This window comes from Lampetra planeri, chromosome 29, assembly GCF_965212315.1.
Source record: "Lampetra planeri chromosome 29, kcLamPlan1.2.h2, whole genome shotgun sequence".
Classification (NCBI taxonomy): domain Eukaryota; kingdom Metazoa; phylum Chordata; class Hyperoartia; order Petromyzontiformes; family Petromyzontidae; genus Lampetra; species Lampetra planeri.
This window is the reverse complement of record NC_136135.1, coordinates 8,894,262-8,919,487: the sequence shown is the minus strand read 5'-3', so window position 1 is coordinate 8,919,487 and position 25,226 is coordinate 8,894,262. Positions and strand designations below refer to the sequence as shown.

The 25,226-nt window shown below is 42.9% G+C and overlaps 2 protein-coding genes across 6 annotated transcripts in view; one reads left to right on the top strand and one right to left on the bottom strand.

The window, feature by feature from the left end:
* LOC144728656 (protein FAM118B-like) overlaps nt 1–12,580 on the bottom strand; it is a 20,143-nt gene extending 7,563 nt beyond the window's left edge. For 2 of the 5 annotated variants that reach the window (XM_078608235.1, XM_078608237.1), the window contains exons 1-4: nt 9,303–9,381; nt 3,225–3,313; nt 1,545–1,676; nt 535–787 (exon numbers count right to left, since the gene is read on the bottom strand). In XM_078608235.1, coding sequence (XP_078464361.1) covers nt 535–787; nt 1,545–1,663 — 372 coding nt within the window. In that variant the 5' untranslated portion in view covers nt 1,664–1,676; nt 3,225–3,313; nt 9,303–9,381. Of the gene's footprint in view, nt 1–534; nt 788–1,544; nt 1,677–3,224; nt 3,314–7,871; nt 7,982–9,302; nt 9,382–12,450 lie in introns of those variants that run through there. The other 3 variants (XM_078608236.1, XM_078608234.1, XM_078608233.1) reach the window with 3 other exon arrangements.
* HACL2 (2-hydroxyacyl-CoA lyase 2) lies at nt 9,768–25,226 on the top strand. Its single transcript, XM_078608232.1, has 15 exons — nt 9,768–10,024; nt 12,461–12,662; nt 13,482–13,609; nt 13,961–14,099; nt 14,626–14,737; nt 16,674–16,773; nt 17,280–17,377; nt 17,805–17,941; nt 18,813–18,947; nt 19,297–19,411; nt 19,978–20,147; nt 21,049–21,119; nt 22,233–22,304; nt 23,062–23,167; nt 23,739–25,226. Exons 1-15 carry the CDS (start codon nt 9,911–9,913, stop codon nt 23,915–23,917), a joined length of 1,878 nt encoding a protein of 625 aa, XP_078464358.1. The 5' UTR covers nt 9,768–9,910; the 3' UTR covers nt 23,918–25,226.

Genomic DNA, 25,226 nt, shown 5'->3' with positions numbered 1-25,226 from the left:
CCCGAGAGGGCACGTGGCCGGGGCAGGGTAGCAAGGGGGCCCAAAAGGGGGCTCGAGGGACACGTGATATGGGCCAGAGCCTTCTAGTAGGATCTAGAAGGGGGCGTGGCCGAGGGCGGAGCCAGGCCACGCTCAGGAGTATAATGGGGCAGTCCTCTGTTGGAATGAAATCCGTCGGTGCTACGTCTCTTCGATCCTCGGTCTTCGATGTTACACTCGGCATCGTGGGTCGGGCAGTGTGTTACTGACCGACCCGGTTATGTAGTTACCCCGTTGTGGTCTAGTTAACCGTGTAGTTATCACCTAGATGTAGAACCAGTGTATGTTTATGTAGTTAGCCCTGTTTGGTCGTTAAATAAACGTGTTGCCTCAAACTCCAGTGTGTGCCTCCGTATAACACACTACGTATGTGTTCAATTATACAGCAGCCTTGTTTCCTACCTATATCCTCATTAACAACACATATTGCAAGTACCATGCCTCGACACGCACAACCCCAGTGAGATAGGTTTCACAGCAATTCCCTTTTCACACCGGGGACAGCTTCTGGATGAGGTCGTGGGCCACATGCACGAGGTCGCGGTCCTCCTGCAGGCTGCGGTGAAAGCGCTTGATCTCTTCGTCCTCCAGGAGGTCGAACTCGCCCGAGGCGTCGAGCAGCGCCTGAATGAGGCCCTTCCAGGACTTAAGCGCGGGCACGCACGGCGCTACGGCAGCGCTGATGCCCGTGCCGATTACCAGCACCAGCTCCTGTGGCCGCTTCAATTTCAGGCTGGGCAGCAGCTTTCTGCATGTACACGCGCAAGGCACAGTGTACATCGGAGTTAGGACAGCATTGTGGCTGTTGGTGATAACCAAAGAGAGGTTCGATTTCTTCAACACCCTTAATATTACAGGTGTGGTGGTAAATGTATTCGATCCAGTGATTTGTAGGAGTTGTTGGAATATGCAAACATTATCGTGCGCATTGAAACACTTGTTGCGCTACGAGTTCATAGCCCTGAGATGCCAGTACAAGTGTAATCACCACATGCATGTGGGTTTTCTCTTGATATTCTAGTTTCCTTTCTAGTGTGAAACACATTAAAACGAAATGGACACATATGCCAATTCAGTGCAGTGTATGGTTGAATTAACTCATAAATGTATTGCGAGCAAGCCCATTTAAACCTTGAATCCAAGCATCCAAAGTAAAATCCAGTGATATATTCGAAAATCCAGTGATATATTCTCTACTGCCATCTACTCGTCACTTTGTATCCGTTAATTCTACGACATCCACCAAACCTGCCTCCAACAACACTCGATTACAAGCTGTTGTCAAGTAAATCTCTGATCTGTCTATGGGAGTGTTCTCTCATATATGGATGTTCCTAATATCCCAACTTCTCCTACATGTAAACATACTCAATATGAAAATAATGTAACATCCAAAGCAGGATCCTCCTGAAAGAATCCTAAACATTATAGGATTTTACATATACTACTATATATATTTGGAGCATATATCAGCACTTTCCCAGTTTGGTTATATGGGACCATACCTTGTCTTATGAGCAGGCACAACACCGTCTTGGGCATTGTGATCATTCACAGTCATGGAGCCCCGATCCTCCACACCACTCCGATCCTTTGCAATCACGCTGCCTTGATCCGAATTCATGATCACGTTTTCACTGCGATGCAACAAAAAAGATAATGTTACACAAAGTGCAGAGCACATTACTGTTTGGGTAGCCTTGTGTTCACTGTGTTTGCCACTGAACCAGTTCACGCTATTCGTTGCACACGGTTGCAATTTAGTTTGCATGCAGTTGCAATTTACTTGGCTCGGTCGGCGTTAGCCGCTGAGGTCCTGATGGGATTTTTTTTATTCCTGTTGCTCCATGCCCTCCTGTACCGCTCCTGTTTATTGTGGGTGATATTGGCACGTAAAATAAATCTTGATTGAGTTTGATCAAACTTTCAAGCTACTTGTGATGTTTCATATTTTAAAAAGCGCATTGCCAGCCGTAAATCAGATGTTGAAAGACTTTATTATGCCAATTGCAAGAGTTTATCACCGTGTGCAAATGCCACAGTTTAAAATCATAAATGTGAAAAGCAAAGAAGAAAAACACACCCACGTGAATATATACATTATAATAGTCTATTATAAAAGAGAATGTTAATCTTAATTTGTGCTCACCCAGATAATATAACACATATATAAAAGAGGTATTTTCAACCTGTGTATTTAAAAATATATATATATTCTGAGAATATGTTGTATATTTTTGGAATGAACATTTAACCACGAATTTTAATACATCACTGACACATTTCAATATTTTTCTTACTGACAAAAGGTCACGTGTTTGAATATAACTTTCAGTGTTACCACTGTCAAGTGAAATGTCATGTCAATAAGTGCTAGAACGATTCTGCTCATCACATGCCCTTGGGTTTTAACATTTGCTCAATCACTACTTATGAATGTACCCTGGACCTTTGCGTATAAGGCAAATGAAAAGCATACTTTCACAAAACAAACATGTGTTCGTTGAACCTTCACAACTTAGGTGTTAAATTACAATACAATGCATGACTTTCTATGTCCACTTTTATGTAAATGTTATCAGATGAGGTAGGATTTGGGCAGTGGAAACTCTACATCGTGGATGTGGTGTACCAGGCCACCCAGGGCAACTCAATTAAGCCCAACTCTGAATAGTACAACTAAATTATGGGCTCACATCATACATCTGTGTATTCCCTGTTTTGTGCCTGGGTAAAATTAGAGTTCAGAGCAGTGTTGGCAAGATACAGCAGTGTTGGCAAGATATAGTGCTGAAAATTCCATTGTAGTCTATGAACATCAGCACTTCTCTAGACTGTATTTGATTAACTGCAATATTATTTCATTTTAGATGCAATCAGGCAACGAGAGGTTGAGGTCATTCGCAGGCTGAATAAAGACTGAGGCGCATGGGTAGCATCTAGAAGGATCCAGCAGCATCCCAATGCCTTTTGCGATGCTATGCCGAGGCAGCCGTACGACCGCTTATTCTTACTCGTGCGACGTCGTTCCGTTCACTCGATCGCGTTAAATCCAATTCACACCCGCGTTATATCCAATTCATATCCACGTTATATCCAATTCGCATCCGCGTTATAGAAAAAAGTGTTCCCTAATACATTGATCGTGTATTGAAAACATGCGTTATGGGAGAACAGACTTGTACCTGGTGCAGTGTGTGAACACACAGGGGGAGACGGCAGAGGCCGCCCGTGTGTAGCGCTGATCACTCCCTCGCGGGCCTGTACTTGCCAGCTAAACACACAAACACGTACGCAAAGTTTACATTTCATCAAAAAAATGCATGCGACGTCAGATTATTGTCCACCCCCGATGCAGGAGTTGGGATGTGCGAGTTGCAAATGGCACAACTTGTAAAATTATTCTAAAGCCTTATGTCCACAGCACCTGAACATTCCATAACGCTTGTCACGTGCAGCCCATTGTCAATCCACTGCTAGATGAGGGCCTTCCCACACCATGCAGGTTGTGGGTTACCTGATCAAAATTCGCCATAATTCCATAATGCTCATGGTGGGTTGACGAGGGCTGGGAGAGCACAGAAATCGCAGTACAACAATGGATTCGGCTGTGTTTTCTCTCTGCTGCCCATCACGTAAAGCAGGGGTCCTCAAACTACGGCCCGCGGGCCACATGCGGCCCGCTGAGGACATTTATCCGGCCCATGGTCACTAATTGGGCTGCGCTTGTGAGCACTAATTGGGCTGCGCTGGTGAGCACTAATTGGGCTGCGGCGGTGAGCACTCATTGAGCTGCTGCGGTGGGCACTCATTGTGCCCACCGCACTGCGATCTGTGAACAAAACTGCAGGTGTAATTAACTTTTTAATGGCACCCGCACCAGTGTGAGCCTGGGGTAAAAGCGGAGTTCCCCCAATCAGACTGCATTGATGGGCAGTGCAGTCTGTATGTCTCTGTGTGGGCAAAGTTATTGCTGGTATATTGTTTTTGTAGCGCTGTATATATATTGGTATTTTACTAATAGCAATTTTGACTCCCTAGGAAACAATGATGTCAAGAAAGAGAAAAATTGACTCGGAGTGTAGGATATTCAAATAACAGTGGACTTATGATTACTTTTTCATGCAGTACAAGGAAAGAGCTGTGTGTCTGATATGCCAGAATATAGTGTCTGTGTTCAAAGAATACAATTTACGTCGACACTATGAAACTCAACATGAAGATAAATATGATTGTTTGGTCGGAGAAGTGAGAAAAGATAAAATATTAAAACTGAAAAATACATTAACAACTCAGCAAAATACTTTTGTGAAGCAGAAGCAGCTAAATATTTCATCACTGCGAGCAAGTTTTCAAGTTGCCAAGCTAATAGTGTGCACTGGCAGACCATTCGTGGAGGGAGAATTTGTTAAAGAATGCCTTCTTTCTGTTGCCAAAGAGATGTGTCCAGAGAAGGCCGATTTATTTAGTACAGTGAGTCTTTCAGGACCTACAATTACACGGAGGATTGAAGAAATGGGAGACAATTTGCATCAGCATTTGCAAAACTCCACAAAAAAACTTTCCTATTTTTCCTTGGCACTCGACGAAAGCAATGATGTTCGTGATTCTGCACAACTTTTAATTTTTATTCGTGGGACGAATGACTATTTCAAAGTCACAGAAGAGCTTGCTGCACTGCAAAGCATCAAAGGAACAACTACAGGAGAGGATATCTATGAAAAGGTTTGCCAAACTGTGAATGGTTTGGAGCTGAACTGGGCTAAACTAGCCAGCGTGACAACTGATGGTGATCCTAGCATGGTGGGGTCTAAGAAAGGAGTAATTGCTCGCATTAACCAAGAGATGGACAAACATAACCATTCTCATCCAATAGCCATACACTGCCTCATCCACCAACAAGCGCTGTGTAGTAAATCACTGAAGTGGGACTCTGTTATGAAAATTGTGGTATCTTGTGTTAACTTCATTAGAGCTCATGCACTAAACCACAGACAATTTCAGGAATTTCTGTCTGAGCTAAATGTTGAATATGAAGATGTTCTGTACCACACAGAAGTCCGTTGGCTGAGTCGAGGGAGAGTTTTGAAACGTTTCTATGACTTACTTCCACAGATTACAGCTTTTCTGCTTTCAAAAAACAAAGAAGTACCAGAGCTCAATGATGCAGAATGGAAATGGCACCTTGCCTTTCTGACAGATGTAACAGAGCTACTCAACAGTTTCAATGTGCAACTTCAAGGAAAGGGGAAGCTCATCTGTGATATGCAATCACATGTCAAAGCATTTGAAGTAAAATTAGGCCTCCTCATCAAACAAGTGAAGGAGGAAAACTTCTGCCATCTCCCCACAACTCCAAATCTATTAGCGGAAAAACCATTGGTTGCATTCCCAAACAAAACATGTGTGGATTCACTGGAAAAATTGCAAAAGGAGTTCCAATTTAGATTTAAAGAGCTTCATCTCCATGAACAGGACATACAGCTTTTTCATAACCCATTTTCTATTGACATTGAAAATGTGGATACAATTTACCAAATGGAACTGGCTGAACTGCAGAATTGTGACTCTCTGAAAGACGCATTCAAGTCAAGCAGCCTTCATAATTTCTATGCATCTCTCCCCTCTGAGACATATCCTCATCTCAGGAACCATGCACTCAAAATGGCAACCATCTTTGGCAGCACTTATGTCTGTGAACAGACTTTTTCCAGAAACATTTGAAATCTCCAACCAGATCTAGACTACCGGATGCACACTTGCATCACTTGTTATGACTAGCAGTGACAAATATGGAACCGGACATTGACCATCTCATTAGCCAAAAGCAGGCCCATAGTTCCCATTGAAATACTGGCAAGTTTGTTGATTTAACTTTACTTGTTCTTCATTTTAAATATTGTATTTTTCCCGTTTTGTTTCTTCACTTCAAAATAAGATATATGCAGTGTGCATAGGAATTTGTTCATAGTTTTTTTAACTATAGTCCGGCCCTCCAACGGTCTGAGGGACAGTGAACTGGCCCCCTGTTTAAAAAGTTTGAGGACCCCTGACGTAAAGCCATGGTCGAGTACAATCTGTGCACGGTGGTAGCACATCCGAGAACTATGCAGGCTGCTGAGCTTCCCAGATCCGAGATATTCGGGGTGAGTTTCTTCCAAAGAATTTTACACGACAGCAACGCGAAGTACCAATGCTATTCGCGTTCAAGCTTTACACGGATTGCAAATTCGCAACAGCGGTAGCACATTCGTGAACTAAACAGTTACAATGGTTCATAATATAGATTTTTGTTCGGGTTAGATCGCATAAATGTGTCGTTAAACCCGCCACAGCCAATTAGTAAGGTTTGTCACGTAAACGGAACATGCCAATTCGTTACTCGTACAGCACACTGGTGCGTTGGAGAGCAAATCCACAACATTTACAATCTGAGTACGAAGTTTTGCCGGTAAATACAACAAGCATCATCAGGCGACAGCCAGACAACGATGGTGCCTGCCAGCACTGTATGAAATGTAAGAGTTTAACACAACGTAGCAAGCACAAGGTAGCACCGGGAGCGATGCACGCAATGCACACTTAAAAGTGCAACACTTTGAAGCCCTGGTGGTAACAGCTGGCGGAAGGACCTCCACTAGAGAGAGCTCTTTGGGGGGTATTTGGTCTCTTCTTCCAGATGAATTGGACGAGGTGAGCGCACCCACACTTTAGGCAATGTGGTTATTGTGGTGTTACCCATCTACACTAGTGTAGTGAGTCCAACTGAGTCGCAGATGTTGTTCCTTTTAGAGGCAACACCTTTATTCGTAACACAAAGGGGTAACTGCCCCTTCTTTACCAGATACAACCCAGGGTGGTGTCCACCCAGCTAACTAAACTATACCCTCGCTCGGGTCTCCGACCACGTGGTCCCCATAGGACGAAGCGCTTCCAGCTTGTACAACGAAGAGACCCTGGACCCTCTCAGGGACCCACCTTATATCCCTCTCCGGTCGGGGCCACTCCGCCCTCGGCCCCGCCCGCCTTCTCGAGCATTCTCGTTCCCTCTCAATCCTTCTCAAGAGCTCTCTCCAGACACGTGATCACCCACCAGTCTCCCCAACCTGGGGCCCCCTGTGTGGACATTCCGGATCACGTGTCTACGGGGTCAACCAGAGTGCCACGGCCCGGGGCAACCTTGACCCTGGGCTGACGCTCACCCCCTCCCCCTCGGGGGAGCCCCCACAACACATGCTGTGCGTGGTGCCCGCACGAACCCAGTGCTCGCCAAGCCCCACTAGGGCTGGTACTACACAGCCACCCACACGGTGCTGTCCACGATGTAGGGACATCAAACGGCACGAGCCGGCACCATACAGTGGCATCCCCGATGTCGCTACACGAGATTAACACGTAGGCTTTCGCGACCAATATCATTAATAATAGTTTTTTGGGGGAGGAGGGGGGGGGGGTTAGATCGCATAAATATACACTACCACTGCTGGGGGGGTAGGGGGCAGAGGTAGATTGAAGTAGCTTGCCCACCACCACCACCAACCCCTACATTATTTCGGGACATTGAATAGACCCGGGCCGGTCGCCAACGCCGTAGGGCAGGGGTCTGCAACCTTTAAGACATAAAGAGCCACTTGGACCCGTTTCCGAAGGAAAAAATAAACTGGGAGCCGCAAAACCATTGCAACTATTAAAACAAATATAACACTGCATATATTGTTTCTTACCTTATTGCTATATACAGGATCGTGCAGTCAGCTGTCAATCTGAATAAAAAAAGGACTTTTTCACTTAACAATGTAAAATATATTTTTGCAAATTAATAGCTAAATTACCTGGTTAATGGGATTTTTGCTCCTGAACCTCAGTGCACAGTGTCTGCACATCAGGGCTGTAAGACGTCACCTTCATTTTCACACAGGCTTGCAAGCTGTCATCTGTGAGGCGTGATCGATGTTTGTTTTTAATATAGTTCATGTTGGAGAAGACCTGCTCACATACATATGTGGAGCCGAAGATCGACAGGACTCCAAATGCATACTTTTTCATGTTTATATAAGTGTTGGGGATGGCATTCCATGTTTCGAATACAAGTTTGTCCTGTTTGGGAAGGTTTTCAATATCACTCCATTTATGATTCTGAGCCAGAATGGCCTTCTGACGGGCAACATCCTCAAGAGTAGCGGTCAAGCATTTGAACTTGGACACCCATATATCTTTGTCGGCTATATCGGCCAGTTCCATCTCAAGATCAGGTTGACTTACACCTGCAAATGCAGTCATATTCAATAGGGATGGATCGATCGCCAGGGGAGTGACAGGGAAGGATAATGTCGTTTTTTCCTCTCTGAACTCACAGAATCGTTTCCCAAACGAACTTTGCATTGTGGTGATTGCAGACTTGAAATATTCCAAATTTATCGTATCATGACTTTGTTTGAACTCTCTCAAAGAGGGAAAGTGAGACAGTGTACCTCTCTGTAAACCTTTGACAAACACTGTCAACTTGCGCTCGAATGCCAAAACCTCCTCCAGCATGTGCAGGGCTGTGCCTCCTTTCCCCTGAAGGGTTGTATTTAGCGTGTTTAGATGTGCTGTCATGTCTACCATAAAATGTAATTTTTCCAGCCACTCTGGCTGTTCCAGCTCAGCAAAGGTGAGCTCTTTGCTGCCCAGGAAGGTTTTTACTTCTTCCAAACATGTGACAAAGCAACGGCAACGTTATTGCCTGTCACCGGGCGGGCAGTGTGGAGCTGAGCGGCGACCTGTCAGCAGCGGCAACGCCAGAGCAGGTGTCACAGTGCGCCTCCTCCCCTCGCTAGCATCCGCCCCGGAGCCGCGGTCAAGGTTCAAAAGAGCCGCATGCGGCTCCGGAGCCGCAGGTTGCCGACCCCTGCCGTAGGGCAAGCTTCACGAAATTCTAGCGCGGACAACGCGATGCCCATCGCTGCATTATGTATCGTTGTTATTATGCAGAGTACTGCAGTTTACAACCGCGGGGTTCGCGTGCAACTCAAACGCATTCCGGGACGTCAACGCCGCGGCCCTTAAGAATGACACAATATACAACGGGCGACGTTTCGGGCAACAGACCTTTTTTGTCCGAAACGTCGCCTTTTATTTTACTCCCAACGAAGGCGTGGCACCCCGTCGCCCATCTGAGGCCGCTGTGTTGCCGACGGATGCGTCGACTGTTGTTGCGCTATTTGTTTGGTTGTTGTTGTTTTAAATGATCGAGTAGCGGGAGTGCGGTGAGGTTCACTTACCGCACGGTTGCGCCTGTCTCACTACGGCGACTCTGCCGGGACAAACAAAACGCGTTTTTTATTTGGCGTTCGAACGTCTTAACATTTATTTTATTTCCAGAAAGGGTAAAGCATGTTCTTTCTTCTTTTTTTCTATCTACGTGGCTTTACCGAAGGACCCAAAGAATAAGACCATGTTCTTACATATTTAGAATAAATTCGATACTGACAAAAGGATCGTATAAATAAAATTGAGAATATGACACACGAGTTTTTTTACCCGTACCAACATGGTCGCGTCTAGTCCTTTTCAACACGCGTGTTGTACCCCTACCAAAATGGCCGCGTATCACCCCATTACGACGCGAAGCTGTACCCCATACCAACATGACCGCGTCTCGTCCCATTCAACACGGAGTGATACCCGTACCAACATGGCCGCGTCTCACCCCATTCGCTAACACGTTGCAAAGCGCGTTTCGTATTGCACGCGCCCTCGGAGTCGCCGTAGCGGTGGTGTCGGTGCTCTCGTGTCGTGTTTACTTCTCCGATTTATCCCCCCCCCCCTCTTATTTTTCCTTTCTTCACTCTTTATTTTTTGTAACTTTGAACACGACCGACAGACCCCAATGGGCTGCTGCTGCGCCTTTGAGTGCGTCGCCCTCGTCGCGGTGGCGGCGCTGTCGATAGCGGCGGCTTACTTCGTCAGGAAGCTGGGCGTCTTCTATCAGCTGCTGCACAAGGCGAGTCGCTGGAAGTCGCGGCCCTCTTCCCCAGAGCGCACAAGCTGCCGGGTTGACTTTCCCGATGGCATTGACGGACGGACTCTAAATGTCGTGTCCCCTTCACTTTGCGTTAACTTATGACGGTGCACTGATGCATAGGGAGTTAATGGGTGCTGACTTACATAGAGTAAGGCGCACCTGCTGCTAATAGGATTATATGCACATCACGAAGGCACATACACTAGAATGGTTAAACTCAAGTTTACCTGCCACCCCCCCCTCTCCTCTTTAGCTTATACTTACCAAGCAATGGACGCTTGAATATTCCGTTCGTAATTAAAGCCAGTGCTGCGCGTGTGTTAGTGGAAGTACATGTGTCACTTTTACGAGTGTAAAACACCAGACTGGCTTATGAACTTAAATAAAATATCTAAAGTCGGGCACGAAATAAATATTTGACGACGTGGAGACACTTTCATCCAACAGTTAATTAATATTGGCTCTTGGTTGTGATGGTTCCCATAGCCTTTCTGGAATGGTTAAGGGAACGAAATGTCCTAACTTGTAAAAAATGCAATACTGCATAGTGCCTTGTGTTGAGTCAGCATTGTGGAAAGATACAAATGGATTGTTGACTTAAGGTGTTTAAAACCTTTGACAGAAATGTGCCATTTTGTATGTCTTGTGCAGGATTAATTCATATAGAAAAAATAATTTGTGGTGTAGGTTTTGTTTTTATTTAACAACTTTAGGTGCACGCCTTTTGCACACAGCGTTGTAATACGAAGTTTTTTTCTGGAAGATTTGCTGGTTTATCTCTATATTTCTGTTGCGCGTCGTCACTTTAATATGTTACCTGTTCATATTTTGTTTGCTGCTGTTGCACCCGACTCAAGAGCCGCATGGCTCACTGGGCTATACCTAATAAATTAAACTTGAAACTTTAACAAAGACAATCCCTCTCTAAGATACCTCTGCAAATGAGCATAAAGGCAAGTTTCTCTCTCGTACATTCTCTGTCAAATTTCAATTAGCCGTTTCATCATTACATTAAGCCAAAGCTACTTGGACAGTATTAAATATAATTATTCCAAAAACACGTTTCTATATTGGACAATTCCATTTTTCCCATCATAAAAAGTTGTGCTCTTTTTACCCCGTGCCAGGAAAACAGGAATGCCAAGAATGGATTCTGGGACATGTTAAGATGTATTTCACATAACTGCATAAACATTGTTTAATTGATTTTCTGGTAAAACAACAGGTGCAGTCATGCACTTATCTTGTTTTCTGTTTAAAGTATTCATTCTTTATGGGATACTTCTTGGGGAAAACCAACAAAAACCCTACCTTGATAATCTCTCTTTATGGTGCAAGGTTGTACAACAAGCTCTTGTCACTTTAGACTTTAGGACTTTGCTCATTATTCCCATAAGAGTGCACTTGTTGTCCAAGTAGTATTTGCATTACATACACTATGCATAGTGTATGTACACTATGCATAGTGTACATACACTATGCATAGCCTTGTAATGTATATCATTGTCCCATAAACCACAACCTTCCAATGAGAAAATGCACATGCTCTATGTTACAACATAACTCAAATAATCCACATTGATATGTAGCCCAGTGTTATTCACTAATTTTCAAAGGGGGTGGGGGGAGGGGCATTTTCGCCGATAAGACTTCATTGTGAGGGTCGCCACATAGCCTGCAAAGGGTGTTCTCACATGTTGCGTATTGTCGATTGCCGCATGTCAAGGGCCCGCACTGAAGGCCATCAGGGGCCGCCTGTTACCCGTGGGCCTTGCTATATCCAAAACATATTTGTGCCGTAAATTATGGGTGGAAAGAGCCACACGATTTCCATTAATCCGCAAAAAAAATGCGGATAACACAGGCACACGACTGGCGGCTAAATTCGCTATGCATTTGCAGATCATGATGTTTCTGAGACGCAAACGGTGCAAATCTTTCATATGAATCTAGGGTAATGTTTTTATTTTATTTTTTGTTTTGCTTCTCCAAGTTAAAAAAATGCATATTATTTTTCCTAAACAAAATCACATCAGCACAACTAGTCTGTGCTGATAAAAAGCGAGATAAAAAAAATAGGAGCTGCGTTTGCCTACAACTCCACTCCTGCAGCTCCACATTAGCACGCAGCACCAATAATCCACACATAGCAGGAATTATGCTATATCTTTTTATCTTTGATATTTAAATTTAGACTTTTGTAACCCTGCGTGTGACTGTTATTCTTAGAAAATGACTGAATTTTTTTTTTAATTGCATATCAAGAGTCCCAACTCGTATCACATGACGATAAACAGTGCTCCAAAAGGCATTGCAGTGGAAAAACCTGTCACCTGAGCCACAGCAGGCTGGATCGGCATGACTTGCATGGCTCGGTTGTACAGTGGAAGAGAGGTATCTGTTACCTGCTGACAGGTGGAATCGGACAGCAGCCGGCACGGTGGGGAGCTGGTGGCGGAAGTTCTGCGTGCTCATGGCGTGCGCTTCGTCTTCACGCTGGTGGGCGGCCACGTGTCACCTGTCCTCACGGCCAGCGAGAAGCTGGGCATGCGTGTGGTGGACGTGCGGCACGAGGCCACCGCTGTCTTTGCTGCCGACGCCGTCGCACGGCTTTCGGGTCAGCGGGCGCGACAGAAAGTGCTGTGCTGGCGTGCACGCCTGCTTGCACAAGAACACACACACGCCCGCACCTCCATGTACCCCTCCACTCGTCTGTCGACACACTCGCCCCTGTATACCATCCACACACCTGCACAAACACACACCCTCATACCCATTCATTCACCTGTCCACACATCTATTGCCACGCACACAGTAACTGACACACTCACTCACGTACCTACCAATAACAACAGCCACCATTTGCCACTATATGGTAGTGACATCACCACGGCGTTTGTGCCAGGCTAGGTTGCACTTTTGACGCCACGTGAAGTGCGGTAGACTTGCTCGTAGGTCACGGCACAGACACTTATTATGAGTTGACTGAGATAACTGGCAGATGCACCACTTGTGCTCCCCACTATGCCTATACATCTCAACACATACATAAACTTATACGCACAGATACCTGCACATCCAATCACGTGCATGCACACAAATGTGCAAAGAAACTCACACTTTCACACTTATCTGCACATCGATTAACACACACATGCGTGCGTACGAACGTACACCCACCAGCATATCTGCCTTCACTTGCATTGTCATGTATACATACATACATGCACACTCACATGCAAACCTACTAATATACTCTCTTACTCAACAACACACATCCACTCACCTGTATATAAACCCTAAATCAATTCCTGAAGATGCCCGCAGCAGTGTGTAGTGAAAGCTTGAAATTCTCAACACGTGGCTCAATCCATAAAAACACAAGCGGCTGTGAAAATTACCTGTTAATAGGATAATGCATGTATTTGATGTGCAGGTACCGTTGGTGTTGCTGTGGTGACGGCAGGACCGGGTCTCACCAACACTGTCACCGCAGTGAAGAATGCTCAGATGGCCGAGTCTCCAGTATTGCTCATGGGAGGGGCAGCTGCTACCCTCCTTAAGGTACTGGGCCCTTATGAAATTCATAATTTGCAAATCCGTGCACGTAACATTAGGCTGTGACTATCGTTATATTGTCAGGTCTAAACAGTACACTGCTTTACTCACTAAAATGTGGCCATCATCCCTTTCTTAATTGAGCAATGGGGTGGTGCCTATCTCAATGAAAGTGCCGTAAGCAAGTCATAGTAAATTCACATTGCCATGCTCAGGGTCAAGACACTGCATAGGACAAATACTGTTTAACTTGAAACCTTCCTGTTGATAGTTAAGTGCTCTAACCATGGCACTACCCTAGCAAGCACGCAAGAAACCAACGGTGTGTGCTGAACGATTGGTGTTGTTTTTGTTCAGGGACGAGGGGCGCTGCAAGACATCGATCAGCTGTCGCTGTTCAAGCCGCTGTGCAAGCTGTGCATTACCGTGAGCACTGTGCGTGAAATTGTCCCCGCGATCAGACGAGCACTTTCCACTGCCCAGTCTGGCACTCCAGGTAATGTTGCACATGTAAAACATTTTTAAGTACTCATGCCATCTTATATATAAAGACGTATAAGCATACATCGCATTGTTTTAATTTGCCTCTAAGTCAAGTGCATATGCTGCAAGAAGTGGATTGGCAGCTCACATGTGGTGGGGTGACGTGCGGTTACTCCAATTGCTTCCAGTCTGTCAGACCATATGGATAAATGCGCCTCAAGACAAGCCACTCGCTGGCGGTGGCATCAACACTGGGAGTTAATTAGTGTTTGTCCTTTGGAGAAACTGGGCTCCACATAATAAGTGGCATTTACGACACTCGTACAAAGATGAGCACTTACCGCACATGAGTTTGAGCGAGTGGCAAGCACTTGAAAATGTAATTTAATAATAAAAATATAGGTATGTTTCATGTAACTGAGAAGATATTGACCAATTGATATGGATAAGCTCCTCGTGATGACTTTTGAAAAATATAAAGATATGAACTTGAATCCGATGATGAATGTGATTGTGTTTGGTTGTGTGGTCTTTCATAGGGCCTGTGTTTGTAGAGTTGCCTATTGATGTCCTCTACCCTTACCACGTGGTGCAAAAGGAACTTGCTCCAAAAACAGCACCAAAGGGGCTCATGGGTAAAATCATCAACTGGTACGTCACCATGACCTCTCAATTAAATATTGTCTGCCCCTTGTTTCACCTTAGACCTTTGACTTCAAGTTGTGTTGTTCGTATATAAAATAATATGAATGTACAGCCCTTTGTAAATCCACTGTTGAATCAAGGTCATCAAGACACTTGGTCAGTTGAGAGGGTTGTGTTGACCATACTTCATCCTGATCAGTGTACGTTTGTCAAGGGGGGATTCCCAGGATTGTTTCGGATATTGGTCTCCGCTGATGTTAGTTTTAGCTAGGAATTGAACTCAGGTTGTCGGATTTATAGCTTAGTATGATAACCACTGTTTGGTGTACATCTTGTTATTCCCATGTTATGTGTTGTTGTTTATATCAGCTAAGTGCTCTTCCTGAAACACTTTTTGTGCCTGAATCTAACATGTATGTTTAATTATAGTTTGCTCTGAATATTAGCATTACCATATATTATTTCTTTTTCTTGACTTATAGCTTTCGTGACTGCAGGAATTCATATTCTTTGGGTCTTTCGGTAAAGTCACGTAGATAGGTTCAAATTAATAAAAATAACACAAGCGATCGTCATCAGGAGGAAACAAAAGGTTTTGCCTCCTGATGACGATTGCTTGTGTTGTGATCGAAACATCGTAGTTTTTTGTTTATTTAATTTTTATTAATTTGAACCTATCTACGTGACTTTACCGAAAGACCCAAAGAATATATATATATATTTTAGATACTTGTTTAAAGACTTGAAAAAGGCTCAATGAAATTCCTAAATTGTGTTTCACGTGTGTGATTATGGCACGTACAAGAGCCCTTTCGAAACTGGCTCTTATACAATTATACAGGATGGTACAGTCTATCAAAGGTTATTAAAGTACAGTGATCCCTCGTTTATCGCGGTTAATGGGGACCGGAACCCCTCGCGATAGGTGAAAATCCGCGTAGTAGGATTGGCCCCCTAGGAATTTCCGTATATGTGTGTGTGGGTACCAGAATGTTTAACATATGTATATTTATACTTTATATATATATTTTACTTAAATCTATTTAATTATAAAACCTTAATAATATACATTCACTCTCTCTCTCATACGATACGTATTATGGTGTTCTACACTCACCAATGACAGTAGTATCTTGAGACTTGACTCCAGTAATGACGACGACGACGATGACAACGATGATGCACAGCCAATCAGCTCACAGGATACATCCACTCGTGCTCTCATTCGTCGATTTTGCGCCGGGAACCAATCACGTGCCTTGTCTGAGTGCCCGTGGATATGTACAAAGCCTCTGAGAGAGTTTCTCTCTTTGTCTGGCATCCTGGGAAACCGTTTTTCTCGCGCATCACGATGAAACAACGCTGCTTTCCGCAATACGGCTGCCGATATGGCGGTATTTTTGAATTTTTATTTTTCGATGAATATTTTTGAAAAATCCGCGATGCACTGAGGCCGTGAAACTTGAACCGCGAAGTGGCGAGGGATTACTGTATATCAAAAGTACACATAAGTCCACACTAATTCATATTTAAATATTGGGTGACTGTGGGAGTTGAAGAGTCATCTATTTAAAAGTCAGTTTTGTGGTGAGCACACCATTCAAAACGACAGTCACCTAAAATAGTGTCTCCATTATTACAGGATCCTTTTCTCTCCGTATAAGGCAGTACAATGGTGACCTTGACCCACTCCACAAATCCTTACTTGTGCGAACAGCGCAAACCGTGTCTTTAACACCATCAACTGATAATTCACTCAAGTTGTGCTTTGAACCATATAACCCTTGCCTTTTACTGCAGACGCAAGCACACTAAGCTACTAAGCTTTTGGAGCTGTTTCATTATTTTTTGAGAAGTCAATTTTTTTTATGGTGACTCACACCCTTATGACATGTTAGTACACAGACACACAGCACAGCTCACGGCGCATGGGTGCTTGCAGGTACCTTTTGAACCACCTGCGGAACCTGTTTGCCGGAGCTTGGGAGCCCAGGGACATGTCCCCACTGCCAATTCAGCGGCCCATGGCCACTCCTGAACAGGTGCCCTTTGCCTTTTCTTTATTATTTAAAAGCGGCAATTTTATACACAACAACAACAACAACCTCCATTCACCACTAAGTGGCGGTGACGTCACCACGGCGCTTGTGCCAGGCTATGTGCACCTTGAGGCCACGTTAAGTGTCGAACGCCTGCTGGCAGGAGGTCACAGGGCAGACCCAGGTGCCACGGGTCGACTGACATGCAACTTTGACCAGCACTAATCTCGTCAAGTGGTGATGTGGCTCGAGCACTTAACTCAATCAAAATGTTCAGTGTTCAAATCCTAATTTGAAGTTTACTCAACTTATCATTCCCAAAAGGTCATATGTGATGTTAACATTGGTTTTCCCATGGATACACTGGCCCCTGCCATGCCACAGGAATTTGTAGTTTGTACCAGCGGTTTATGGTGATCAATGGGAATGAGCAGGGTTACTTATAACATGAAAAATTATGAAGGCTCACCCCAGATTGTGACTAACTTCTTGTGAGTGGCGGTGTGCAGGTGCAGACATGTGTGGAGTTGGTAAGCCGAGCAAAGAAGCCGGTCTTTCTGTTGGGCAGCCAAGCAACACTGCCCCCTGTACCAGCCAACCAGATCAGGTAGATGAAAAGAGCATTAAGTCAGTACACATTCTTTTGGATGCATTAAATATCTGGTTTTCAATCTTCGACAACCTATAATCATGTCAGATTGTCTTTATGTAGTTGTGATATATAATTTTGACAGGATTTTGACCACCCATAATCATGATAGATAAATGATTCTGTAATTTGAAATATAAATAAATATTGACACCAACAAACAATGCGGACAAAAATGAAACCTATAACTTAATACATTTTGAGATATTAAATGTTTTTTTTGTTCTTACATTGCCACTTTGCTCTGAAATAGAATCCTGGTGCATTATCACTTATGAACCCGATTCATAATGAAGTGTATGTCCACTACTAGTCTACATTCACTTACACCCGTTGATGTGTTTATATTAAACAAACGATGGCTGTTCTTGTTTCCCCCCCACAGAGAAACACTGGAGCACTTGGGAATTCCATGCTTCCTGGGCGGGATGGCCCGGGGCATGCTGGGAAGGGACAGCCCCATTCATATCCGGCAAAATCGCAGGGATGCCCTTAAGGAGGCAGACCTCGTGATTCTCTTAGGTAACAGCGATATATCTCCCTGAATTAAAAGTTGCACTGTTTGTACCTGCCAGCTGGTTATTCTATGTGCACCATGGTTAATATGGACATAGTTATTCCTGTAGATACTTGCTTGTTGGTAGAACTACTGCTTTATCTTGTTGGTTCTTTTGGTAAAGTCACGTAGAAGGGAAATAATAAAATAATAAAAATGAACCATAATAAAATACAATTCTCACAACGTTTCGGACGCTGTCTTTCCGACAGACCTGTTCTTCACCTGAGGACGGCTGCTTGCGTTGTGGCCGAAACGTTGTGAGAATTGTATTTTATTATGTTTTATTTGTATTCTTTTATTATTTCCCTTCCACGTGACTTTACCGAAAGAACCAAGAAGATGAATCCCTGCAGTCACGAAAGCTTTAAATCGAAATTTAACTACTGCTTTGTTTTCCACAACAATTATAAACACATTTTATATGAAACACAAAAGCCAAATTGTTTCGCAACTCAAGCATCCGGGTAGCACTGTAGTGGTTCTGACATTCCCATGACAGAGGCAGTAATGGAGAGGTGAAAGTTTGAGTCGAATACAAGGCACTTGTACCTTAATAACTGTGACGCAACATGAGTGCAAATTTCTGAGCGCATTCTTTAGTTACAAACCACATAGTTATAAAGGTGAATTACATGTGTGTATTTGACAAGAAGATAATATTCAATGTTTATATTGGTTTTTCTGTGGAGTTTTAGATGTGAATATAGCATTGTTTACTACTTAGTCAATATGGGGACATTTTTGACTTGCGAGTACTCAATATAGAAGTCAAAATTTACTCCATGGCGTGTAATAACTTACCAAGAAATGTTGTTTTTTTGCTGTCTTTTTAAGGGACTGTGTGCGACTTTCGACTGTCTTACGGTCGGGTTTTGAGTCGGAAAAGCACGATAATAGCTGTAAATCGTGACCGCTCACAGCTGCTTAAAAATTCAGACATGTTCTGGAAGCCGACAGTTGCTGTGCAAGGTAAATATATGACCTTATTAAACTTATTGCAGCGTAAGAGCTTCTAAATAAATCTATAGCAATAAAATGACTTGTAGCAAGATTGATCCAGATTTGTTTGACAAGTAAATAAAACTACTGATTTATTTACAATCCCTTTTTATGCTTTGTTCATCAGCCAATATTTTGGAACTGGTAATCATTGTCCTGTTTTTATAATTTATTATAAAATGTATGTTATGAAAAACATTGTAAAATTCTATTTTAAAATAACTTGATAGTAAATAAAATGTGAATACCATAACAGCATCTGCCTGGTCAACTTAACAAGAAAATAATGTGTGTGATGTGCCCTTCGTGTTGTGCCTAGGGGATCCTGGCTCCTTCTTGGTGAGTCTATCTGCTGGACTCAAGGGCTACAAGTGTCCCAAAGAGTGGGCTCGTGACCTCAAACAAGGAGATGAGAAGAAGGAGAAAGCCAACAGGTTCTTGAGCAACTACTCACCTTTTCTACTCTGTGGAGTCCTGCCATATATTGGTGGTAAAATGTAAAAAAAAATTTGATTACATTTTACCTTTATTAAATTTCATAGCGCAATCCGTGTGTACTGCCCTTTGTTTCTGGATGACACGTACATCCCATGAACACATTTTTTTCGTTTTTATTAGAACACATTTCAGGCTAAAGGTTTTGGCAATGGCCCTTCAGTGCAGAGATCACATCCAAGTTGGATGACTGCGATAGTTGGAAATCACACTTTACAGCATGTTGTGTGAAAATACTAAGACATTTTAAGTAAATGTGCAATAATTGAGTTGACAAATAAACATTGCCCAATACATTAGTCTGCAAAAATGTTTAATATTCATTCAGCGTGTGTGTGTAATCGCCAACCCATGCGATGGCATCCTCGGTGGCCATGTGTAGTTCTCGGGAGACCTCCAATGAAGTTAGTCAGTGGACAGTGTTAATGATGAAAGTGGTGAATTATTCGATTTAAAGCTTAGTGCCTTGCATGGGAATGACCCTTGCCTTGTGTGCCGATCGCAGCGAGAAGGCAGAGGAGGAGACAGATCAACACCTCAACCCGCTCAAGGTTCTACATCGCCTGGATGACTTGCTAGCAGATGACAGCATCATCGTAGCTGACGGAGGAGATTTTGTGGGCAGCGCGGCATACATCCTTCGGCCACGGGGGCCACTATGCTGGCTGGACCCTGGTATAATTGTAGCATTGTAATAATATCATCACTGTCACCACAACCATCATCATCATCATCACAACTACTTTCATCATAAATCCTACAATCTCCATCACGTGCACATTCAAGAAGACTCTCACCAATATCACAATCTTCATCACCACCTCCATCAAAATCAATATTCTCATTCTATATTAGACAAAAAAAAACTACAATTACTCAACTGGTAAATTTCCAAAATAAAAATTTGAGATATGACCTGAACAAACCTTGCCATAGACTCGTGTCAATGTTGATGTTGTATGGTCTTTCGTCAAGTTTACAGGAATATGCGTTTGATAATTTCTGCCAGCAACAGGCATCAAACCATTAATAAGTGTTGGGAAGTAACTTTGATAAAGTTACTTGTTTTTCAGTAAATATGTATTTACTTTTTACAAGTAACTTTACCGCAAACAAAACTTTACTTTTTCACTATTGAATGAAAATAGTGGAATTTTATTATATTGTTACAGTTTGTATAAATAATGTCACATATTTGGACATAGATCGAACTGTACACTGTGCTCACTACACCATTGTGCAATGTAATGTTTCGTCGAACATTAAACAGAAAATGTGAACACATACTCCAAAATAATTAAAAACTTGCCCGTGAAAATTTAAGTTAAAATGGCCAGTACCATCATGCTCACACAACAATTATGCAAAATACTCTATTTGTTAATAATGTGTATATAAATTAGAGTTCATACTGTATGATTATTGTTATTGCTACAGCCCCCATAGTGACTTGGTAATATATGATACTCACAGATTAACGGTTATACCTGGTATATATATACACACAGAATTGACACATTCAGAAACGAGTCACACTATACACATTATGTGGTTGCTGCTGTTTGCTATGTTTCAGGGGCATTTGGAACTCTAGGTGTTGGAGGAGGGTTTGCCCTGGGAGCCAAGCTTTGCCGACCAGACTCTGAGGTATGTCAAGCAGAATTTTACTGGGGGACATTGCGGTTTTATTGATTGACTCTCTGCGGGTGTATTAAACGTAAAATATGTGCCATCTACTTCACAGTGTATGCTAAAGATCCCGTGATGTTGTGTTAGAAATTAGAAAAATTACCGGCATATTTCTGAAATGGAAAAAAAACATGTGGCAATTGTCACCCTCATACACTGTAAAACTTAGTACCCTCCTGAAAAAAAATTGAGGCTTTCCTGGATAAATAAATTTAAAATAACAAATGGAAAGTTGCAAGTTAAAATGTTGGTCCACATTCAACTAAGCCTACCATCTCTCCAACGGTCAATGAAATGTGAGAATCAACAGTGGTTGACCTCTGAGTACACTGGAAACTGCCATGGGAATGTAGAATTTCTACCGCTGGCTTAATGCCACCACCATTGCTCATTCCAGCGGGGAGACGCTTGACTTTCTCCCACCGATAATTATTATCAAATGTCGGAGAAAGCCATTGAACAACTAAGCAACCCCAGCTATGTCTTATTGCCGTGTCGTTCCATGTACAGTGATCCCTCGTTTATCGCGGTTAATGGGGTCCGGAACCCCTCGCGATAGGTGAAAATCCGCGAAGTAGGATTGGCCCCCTAGGAATTTCCGTATATGTGTGTGTGGGTACCAGAATGTTTAAAATATGTATATTTATACTTTATATATATATTTTACTTAAATCTATTTAATTATAAAACCTTAATATTATACATTCACTCTCTCTCATACGATACGTATTATGGTGTTCTACACTCACCAATGACAGTAGTATCTTGAGACTTGACTCCAGTAATGACGACGATGACAATGACGATGACAATGACGACGATGACAGACCTGTGCAGTTTGATGAATGTGATGATGAATGATGATGATGATGGTGTTACTGCACAGGTATAATGAGGCCTTTAAATCAGTTAGAAAAATCCGCGATGCACTGAGGCCGCGAAACTTGAACCGCGAAGTGGCGAGGGATTACTGTATTGAGCATTTTTTGCCCGTGAAGAATCTTCCCAAGGTTTTGCCTAAAACAGCAATGCTTGCGTGAAGTATCTGATTCGTTTGTGCGGGTGTTGTAGGTATGGATCATCTATGGAGATGGTTCACTGGGGTTCAGCATGGCTGAGTTTGATACGTTCACCCGACACAAGGTACCGGTGCTCTTCGTGCAGCTTGTTAAATTGTATGCAGGAGTGTGTTGTCAACTGCTCTCAAAATCTCTGCAATTTATAATGCTTGGATATGGACAAACGCTTTCAACCAATCTTTCAATCCCTTTTTCTGTTTTCCATCAATGCACACATTGGTTATACAATCGCTATTAAAATGTCTTAATTTCCTTCTGTTTATCTCTGTCTTGTCATAACCAACACGCTCTTTGTAGTAAATATTAATTTGTCATAAGCTATCAAAGTTTGCTCAATGCAGGGGAGAGAAGGCAGTGTCTTTGTCTTTCTGCTGCTCTGGGTGTCTTAAGTTACCTCTATTGCCAATACATCCAGTTTTCTCCACTTTCTAAAACAAGAATGAAAATGTATCTCTGCTGCACGGTATATGATGGAGTCTGTAAAATGTAAATGTGACACGAATTAAAACTAAGCATTACTGAAAGGCTTCATTTATACGTACTACTCTACAAAATTACATAATTATAATTTTGCACAGCAAATACAGAAATAACAATGCACTCCAGTCAACACAGTGTACTTGTCTGAGACTTTTCGAATGCAAAACTGTTTTCAGTGGTTGTATATATCTGGAACTTCTTTTGCACCGTACATAGCTGACCGTGCAGATCGAAGGTGCGGGGGAAGGACAACACACTGAACACAAAAAGCAGATTAACCTCGTTGAGGAATAACATCAATGGACTGAAAATACGATACTCTTTGTGTGCGTGCGTTGCAGTTACCGATCATTGCGTTGGTGGGTAATGACGCGTGCTGGTCTCAGATTGCTCGAGAACAAGTGCCAATGCTTGGCAGCAACGTAGCCTGTGGACTGGCATTCACAGGTAACGGTCAATTGTCCCCCCTCGTGTTGTCTGCCATTGCGACTGGCATACCAGCCCAGCATGGATTGTGTTGTTCTGGAGTCAATATTGTGCTCTTTTCCCATTGTCCTTAGATTACTGTGGTGTCATTCTTAACATGCTGGTAATATTGCAATTCAGTGGCCACATGTTTAATTTGATATCCTGGCACGAGAGTTGAAACAATGGACACGTTTATTCCATCCACCTCGCCTCTCTCCACCCAGCAGTAGAAATTGGCACGCCACATTAAGTCGATCGGCAGGTCACGTGTAGTGGGGTAAGTGTATAGGCGCACTCCAGCTTCTTATAAGATATCTGGTCAGTTTGGAGGAGTAGGCTAAAATACCCTTGACAGACACTCTATAGAGCTCCCTCGAGTGGAAGTCCTTCCACCGGCAGTGGTCTGAGCAAGCAATTGCAGGGCTGCTGTTTTTACCTTTTACCGCCTGCCACTCCACTACCAGCACAGATATCCCAACACGGATACTTGTTCTGGAGTAAATGTTGTTCTCTTCGCCCGTTCTCCCCCCCCACCCACCAATGTCCTTAGATTACCATGTGGTGGGCGATGGCTTAGGAGCACGGGGCTTTCTCCTGGGGAAGGAGAAAGAGTCACAGATCGACGAGGTCATTAAGGCGGCGCAAGCTGAAAGCAAGCAGGGCCGCTCGTCCCTCATCAACACGCTCATCGGCAAGACCAACTTCCGCGAGGGCTCCATATCCGTGTGAATGTGTGCAGATCAAAAATATGCCACTGAGCACTTTGATCGATTCTCATCAGCAGTGATGTGCACACTGTAATAATAATGGTAGTTATATCGGTTATGCACCATCTTGGCACTCAAAGGTGCTTTTGCTCAATTATTTGAAGTGTAAAAATAAAGGAAGGGAAACAACCGTTAGAATGAGTGTTGTTAATTAAACCGATTACAAATGCAATTATGTGACCAGGAATACAATTCAAACTTGATTAGTCTTCATACAGAGAGGTGTACACTGAAATATAAAATGACAAACAACCACTTTTTAGACTAAACAGGCTCTTTGGATGAATGCTGTTAGTAAAATACACTTATACATGTGTACACACGTTACTAAGCATGTCCATACCCATTATCACTCAAATGCATACATAGTTATAAGCTAACGGGCATTATTCCCATCATTTGCATTTCTACACAATCGCACGTGTTCGAGCATCAACTTTTGCAAAATATTGGTTTTGTGTGTTGAGAATGAGTTGTTATGGAGATACTTATGAAATTATATAGAATCCTGCTAACATCAGCTATTGATAAACAATTAGACGTTTGTTTTGGCATTGATGTGAGTTGATTTCAATGTTGTATTAAAATTTTATCTGGTTTAGGTTCATATTAGAGCGGTGCTACTGTGAGCTACAACCATTACGTATTAAAGATAATTTTACTAAGACTTAATGTTCTTAGAATAACTGACAGCCATTTATGAATCGTGAAATACTACAACCGTTAAATGTTAAAACGAAGTATTGTACTAAGGCTGAATGTTCTTCGGATAACTTGAATAATCATCAGGTATGTACGTATGTTGAACTTCTTCTGCACCGTATCTAGCCAACCGTGCTAATTGGACGTGCGCTAATACACATTCTTGTTTTATTCCTTATAAAACAAGTGATTGAGTTGCCTGCATCCCTCTGACAGAAGGACCAGTTTAATTACAATTGTGTTATATTTGATTCATGTGTTTTGGTGAGGGCTGGTTTGGTTAAATGTTCAAGTGCTAATGTCCGGGTTAGGTGTTTTTTGGTATTGTGTAAAATTTTCTATGGAGGTGGAATTTAATAATGGCACAATGGGGTATTAATGCCTTTTTAAAGTACATTTTAAAATTTAAAACGTAATGTAAACGTGGCCGGATTGCCAATGACCTCAAGGACTCTTTCCAACGAGAGAGTGTGCTTTGGGTCAATGGTTTTATTATCCACTAATGTAAGTCATTACCAAAGCATGGGCACTGCTGGAAAGTGAAAGTCATTAAAGATCCTGTGACATTA

Coding starts and splice junctions, on each gene's coding strand:
- HACL2 (XM_078608232.1), top strand. CDS start 9,911: ATGGGCTGCTGCTGCGCCTTTGAGTGCGTCGCCCTCGTCGCGGTGGCG. Junction 14,738..16,673: donor ATGGGTAAAATCATCAACTG/GTACGTCACCAT, acceptor GGGTGCTTGCAG/GTACCTTTTGAACCACCTGC. Junction 16,774..17,279: donor CCATGGCCACTCCTGAACAG/GTGCCCTTTGCC, acceptor GGCGGTGTGCAG/GTGCAGACATGTGTGGAGTT.